The 6,551-nt window shown below is 35.6% G+C and overlaps 1 protein-coding gene across 1 annotated transcript; it reads left to right on the top strand.

Moving 5' to 3' along the window:
- Window positions 1–2,299: 2,299 nt before the first annotated feature.
- Window positions 2,300–3,517, top strand: LOC112453842 (potassium channel subfamily K member 18-like; the record flags this gene model as incomplete). Its single annotated transcript, XM_025014826.1, has 5 exons — window positions 2,300–2,311; window positions 2,493–2,624; window positions 2,706–2,895; window positions 3,092–3,307; window positions 3,368–3,517. Coding segments are annotated over exons 1-5 (700 nt in total), but the record flags the coding sequence as incomplete, so codon positions are not given.
- Between the last annotated feature and the right edge of the window lie 3,034 nt (window positions 3,518–6,551).

Below are 6,551 nucleotides of genomic sequence, written 5' to 3'. Positions count from 1 at the left end.
CTCTCTCTCTCTCTCTCTCTCTCTCTCTCTCTCTCTCTCTTTCTCTCCCGCTCTGGAAAATTTCGTAACCAATTTCCAAAAAGATACCGATTTCTAAAAAGATCGGTAACGAAAAACTATACAGTTTATAGCACTCCCCGCGAAATTCTACCCCTACTTCATATATAATTTTTTGCGATTCGGTCAATTAATTCCCGAAAAATTTGAAAAATTTCTGATACCGGCTTCCAAAAAAATCGGTAACAAAAAATTATACACTTTATAACATTTCCCGGAAAATTCTACCCCTGTTTCATATACAATTCTTTGAGGTTCGGTCAATTATTTTCCAAAAATTAAAAAAAATTAGAAAAACCGGTTTCCAGAAAATCGGTAACAAAAAACTATACACTTCATAGCAATCCTGGGGAAATTCTATCTTTATTTCATATGTAATTCTTTAAGATTCAATTATTTCCCAAGAAATTGGAAAAATTTTGTAACCGGTTTCCAAAAAGATCGGTAACAAAAAATAATACACTTTATAGCACTCCCCAGAAAATTCTACTTCTACTTCATATACAATTGTTTAAAATTCGGTCAAATAATTTCCGAAAAATTGGAAAATTTTCTGATACCGATTTCCCCAAAGATCGGTAACAAAAAATTATATATTTTATGGCAATCTCCGGGAAATTCTACCCCTACTTTATATAATTTTTTAAGATTTGGTCAATTAATTTCCGAAAAATTGGAAAAATTTTGTAACCGGTTTCCAAAAAAATCGGTAACAAAAAATTATACACTTTATAGCACTCCCCGGAAAATTTTACCTCTGTTTCATATATAATTCTTTTAAATTCGGTCAATTATTTCCCGAAAAATTAGAAGAATTAGAAAAATCGGTTTCCAGAAAATCGGTAACGAAAAACTATACACTTTATGGCACTCCCCGGGAAATTCTACCCCTATTTCATGTACCCTTGATAAAAATTCGGTCCACTAACGAATGAGTAGTTCGCGGTCAGACAGACAGATAGACGTCCGGTACTTATATATATAGATAGATTTTTAGGGATGGGTTATCGAGAAATATGTCTCAAATTTTTTGGTGAGTGACCTGTTTTTCCGATGATGACTCTTGTTAGTCATCGATTGAAAAACATGTTTTTCTCATGTATCGAGATGCGAGATTTCGAAATTTCTATTGTCTTGCCTTAATCTGTTATCGTCTAGCGTGAAGTGTTTTTCACGAATTTTCCTTGGAAGTGTATATGACGGCCCGACCGGCCATTGACCGACGGCGCAGATTTCACAATTTCTCACGGATCGAGACGCTAGATTTCGAAATCTCTATTGTCTCGTCTTTATCTGTTATTGTCTAGCGTCAAGTGTTTTTCATGAATTTTCCCTGGAAATGTATATGACGGCCCGACCGGCTATTGACCGATGGCGCAGGTTTCACAATTATTATCAGTAACCTGCCCGCCGATCGACATTATTATTCGGTTCTCGTCATCCCAAAAATAATTCTGTGGGAAAACATCTTACGAAAGGCTTTTATGAAAGAATGAAATCGCGAAGTCCACAGAACGTAACATCAGTAAAAATCAGCATGAACGACAGCGTGATCCTTGTAAACAGTGCAGATGGATGTGCATTTGCTCAATAAATATGCATCGGTGAGTTATCCTGAAATAGCACTCGATTCGAGACTCGAGAGCAATAAACCTCCGTACGGTTTAAAAAATTTATCGATCCATCCAGTAACTTCGATTGTTATGTGGTTGACACGATATTGCTATTATAAAATATTAAAGCTTTACTATGTATCCAATGTAAAGTAAAAAGTGCGCCATAAGAAAATAAAATATTTTATTTAATCATATTAAATAATATTTTTTCATAATATGTTTATGACAATAAAAATTCATTAATTATTTACTTTAGGAGACATTACGTCAATGACTTTGACCTTGACATATGTTGTCAAAGACATGACCCTGAGTAACTTTTCCTTATAACCTAGATATATAGCCACATTGCTAAAAGTAGGCTTTTCAAACTGTATGCCGCATGCCATGCTGGCATAATTTTGGCATAGCAAAGCATGATCTCCCATGCCAGATATATGCATAAAAATGAAACAGAAATCTAACAGAATCTGACATCATGATGATAGCAGATTGAAACGGCATGTTGATTGTGCACGGTTTCTGCTGTGTTTCTGCGATTACATATACATATATTGTGGCAGCCAATCGTGCTGCTAGAAAATAATTAAGCTTAATGAGAACGCAGTGGACAAGAATCTGCTGGCATGAGATTGAAGGTATAATTCTGCTAGCATTTGAATATTATATATTGTCACTATCAACGTTGTCATCATTGTCATTGTCATTGTCATTATTATTATTATTATAATTAAGCCACCAAGGACCGTAAATGGAATTTTTCTCTCTAATTAATTTAAAATTGTTTCGCAAAATTTTTAACTCTGAATGCGTTTCCAGATTTTTCGACAGATTGAACTGCCAGCAGAACTCAAACGCCTGGAGCGTTTGCGCGCGAAATTACGTGCGCAACGGTATCATTTTGTGGAGTCAGTTTCGAACAATACGGACGTGTTCAATCTGCATACTTTGGTGAGAAATTAGCAACATCGAAACGTGAGTAATTTCCACTCATCACCGTGACACTCATCCATGACACTCGGCGTCTTCCAGGTAAGCGTAAAATTGCGCGATTATGAAGAAGTGGTTCAGGAAGCGGCGGAGGCGGGTCTCCTGATCAGCTTCGTGACGGATATCATTGATCAAGATGATTGCAACAAATCGGAATTGCCACCCGTCGTGACGGAGAGGTGGAACGTTCTCCAAGCGATTTTCTTCGCCAGCACCGTCCTCACGACAATCGGTACTAATTATTAGTCAAGAGTAATTGATATCTTAATCATTATCAAAGAATTTGTCGATTATGTGAAATCGATTTTCTATCTCCAAAAAAATTATTTTATATCTAATATCTCCAATATCTCTCTATATCTCCAAAGTTGGAAACTTTCTATGCAATAAGTTTTTTAGTTCACTCGATGAAAATTTGCATTTAATAGGATATGGCAATGTTGTGCCCTCGACCAACTGGGGAAGAATCTTTTGCATTCTCTTCGCTTTCATCGGTATACCTCTTACTCTGATAGTGATCGCCGACTGGGGAAAGCTATTCGCGAGTGCAGTGGTGCACATTGTGTTGACGATGAAGTCAAAACTTCCGTTTCGTGCAAAGCTTCCGTGTATCCCGACGAATGCAACCGGTCGACGGTCGCTTGGTGAGTTTAATAAATTTAATTGATTTAGTTGATTTCTGGATCTGATAATCTCCTTTACAGGTGCCTGCGCCGCCATCGTGCTGCTCTTTCTATATCTCGCCTGCGGCGCTGGTATGTTTATGTTGTGGGAGGACGATTGGGATTTTTTCGATGGATTTTACTTCTGTTTTGTAACCATGACCACCATAGGTTTCGGTGATCTCGTCCCAAGTAAGTGAAAAATCTTTCTCCCCAAAGAAATGAATAAAAATGATTAATTTGTTGCGTATTTTGCGTGTAAATCTTGGGAATTTGACAAGAGATGCCAATGAGGTACAGATTCTGTACTCTGCCCGAGAAAAAAAATTAAATCTATTGAGATATGACCAGATCTGGTTTATCAGATCTGGCCAGATATAATTTGATCTGTAAATTGTCTCTATCTGGCCAGATCTGACCAGATATAATTTGATCTGCCGAGATATAATTATTTACCGAGATCTGCTCAGATATAATAAAAAATCATAAAGGGATATAAAATGCTATAAAACCATAAATATATCAATTTAATTCAAAATTGTGTGCCACTTTATTATAAGCGTGGACTCCGATACAACTGATATTCAATAAGTTGTACCGTACACTTGATTTATATACCGTTTTTATACCATCGTTTGTCATATTTTAAATACGAGAAACGGATCTCATCGGATGCCATCTATCGGACGATCCGACATTTGCATAAAGGCAACGGTCAACGTGACGCTACAAATGCTTTGAAGCGTTCTTCTTCTCTTTTTCTCTTTATTGAAAGAAAAGAGAAGAGAAATGCTTCGAAGCATTTGTAGCGTCACGTTGACCGTAGCCAAAGAGTCTTTTTCTAAAAAGGAGATGTGAAGTTTATTGTTGTCGCTTTTCCGCGATGCCGATTGGTTTTCTTGCTGCGCTTACTTCATTTGCAGCTGTCATTGTATATTTTGACAGTTGTGTATAATAGGGTTAATAGTGAAATGTTAAAGATAAATAGCGCGCGCGTAGCGCGCGTCTGTAGTGTCTAGTGTAACAAAAAGATCGGGACATTGGATTATCTCAGAAAGATGACGTTTTCGGAAGAAATGTTTTGTACAAAAGTTGTAGGGTACCAAGTTGTCCATTATGTAGTGATATTGTGCATGTGTGCGTTACAAGGGTTACAAGAATATGACATAAAAAATAGGAGTCCCAGTTTAAAGAACTCAATGTGACCTTGATATGACTTTCCCAAGATCGTTTAAGGTCAAACCAATCACCACATAATGGATAACTTGGTACCCTACAACTTTTCTATAAAACATTTTTTCCGAAAACGTCATCTTTCAGCGATAATCCCGACCTCTTTGTTACACCCTGTATAACCAATAAATAATTCTTATTAATTAAAGTAAAAATTATAAAGTCTCTAATAATTCTTATTCGACTTGGTAATTATTTATGTAAGTTTTCAAATAACTTCAACACAAATTTTTAATATAATCTAGCTATTAAATAATAATAAAATTAATCATTTTTTCACTTTTGTTTATCCATCATCTGTAAGCTCACAATGTACGAAATAACTTACATTTCTGTGATTGTGTTTTGTATTTTAGATATAAGGCAAATTGATGAAAATGCTTTTCTCACAACACCTCCATGGAAAGTTCGACTTTCCATGCCTGTAGAGAGAGGTGAAAGTGGCCAATTTCACGCCAGGGCTTACTTTCTTCCCTAGGGAGAAAAGTAAGCCTTAGCGTGAAATTGGCCACTCTCGCCCCTCTCTAGGCATGGAAGTCGAACATTTCTATAAATGTGTTGTGAAAAATATCGTGTGCACCTCGGATCGAAAGCTTTTTCAGACTCGTGTGATTTGCCGCCCTCGCCTTACACTCGTCTGAAAGACACTACTTTGGTGCACAATATACGGGTGCGTTCGGGGAGACGCTATTAGCGCTACCTAGCACTACTGGCTGTTCGCGGAGCTCTATGATAGCGCTACTAAACGCTGTCGTGACGTCATTACTGTTAGTGATAGTATTATACGTCGTGTTAGTATTATACGTCATAACTGCTCGCTACCAACGCTCTTCCTTCCGAGGTAGTGCATTAATAGCGTTAGCGTTTACAGGCTCTATGAACAGCGCAATAGTGAATGGTAGTAAATTGCGGCGTTTGAAGCAAAATAGTTTGGCGGCGGCAAAGTTCGCCGATAATTTTCTCTTTCAGCGGCAGCGGAATTGGCGGGTGATAATTTATCGGTGGCGACGGCGAACGGCGGCGTTAATACATTTTTTTAAATCCTCCTGACTTAAAATAAAGTTCAATTTTAACTTTTCATAAATAATATGAACAAAAATAGCAAACAATAAATACTCAGCACTTGTTTTCAAAATACGATCACTTTATTAGCATTACTAATATCTTTTCTTTCACAAAAGAAAATAAAATTTATCTTAAAATGTTATTCCTGATCATCATACAAAAATAAAATGTAATTTACTGTATAACCATCAGATATCAGACTTCTTTCTCTCTTACTTATTAAACATTTCTTCACATATTAAGTTTTATAAATAATATGAATAATATAACTTATACTTAATGTAAAACTTATTTTACTGACTTTAAATACATATCTTTTATTAATTTGAAATAATTTATCGAGAATAAATAATATTTTATTAGATTTTGATTATTTTAACGAAGAACGTTTTGCTGTGATAAGCAAACCTGCAGAAAAAAATGCGCGTTCAGATGCTGAAGTTGTAATCGGTATGGCATAAATGCAGCATACCAATTTGTACAAATTCGGCAGTGACAACTTTATTTTATTCTACCATTGTAGAGGATCTTCGATAATAGATTCTGAGATATGTAAATACTTTTTAACTTCGACAAGAATAGGATCTTCAGGAGGAATAATACTTGTATGTTTCGCAGCCAACTCCAATCGTAATTTTTTAACTCCAAGAAGCTCACACGACTTATTAAAATAATCTGCTTCTTTATTAGATGCCATATTATGAAAAAGTAAAACTAAACGTGAGAATCTAACTTATTATATATATCATAAAAATAATAATCTTATATTTGGTGATTAATATATATAGAAGCTGTTAATCACAATATTAATTACAATATTATTACAATAGCATTTGTATCAACGATAAAGACAAAGATCTGGTGATGCGAGTAGCGCAGTAATATTAAGATTGACACCATAAATACGAGCATAACGAAAACTACAATA

The sequence above is a fragment of the Temnothorax curvispinosus genome, unplaced genomic scaffold (assembly GCF_003070985.1).
Source record: "Temnothorax curvispinosus isolate PA1 unplaced genomic scaffold, ASM307098v1 QBEX01000357.1, whole genome shotgun sequence".
Lineage (NCBI taxonomy): Eukaryota > Metazoa > Arthropoda > Insecta > Hymenoptera > Formicidae > Temnothorax > Temnothorax curvispinosus.
This window is presented reverse-complemented; position numbering and strand designations above follow the sequence as displayed.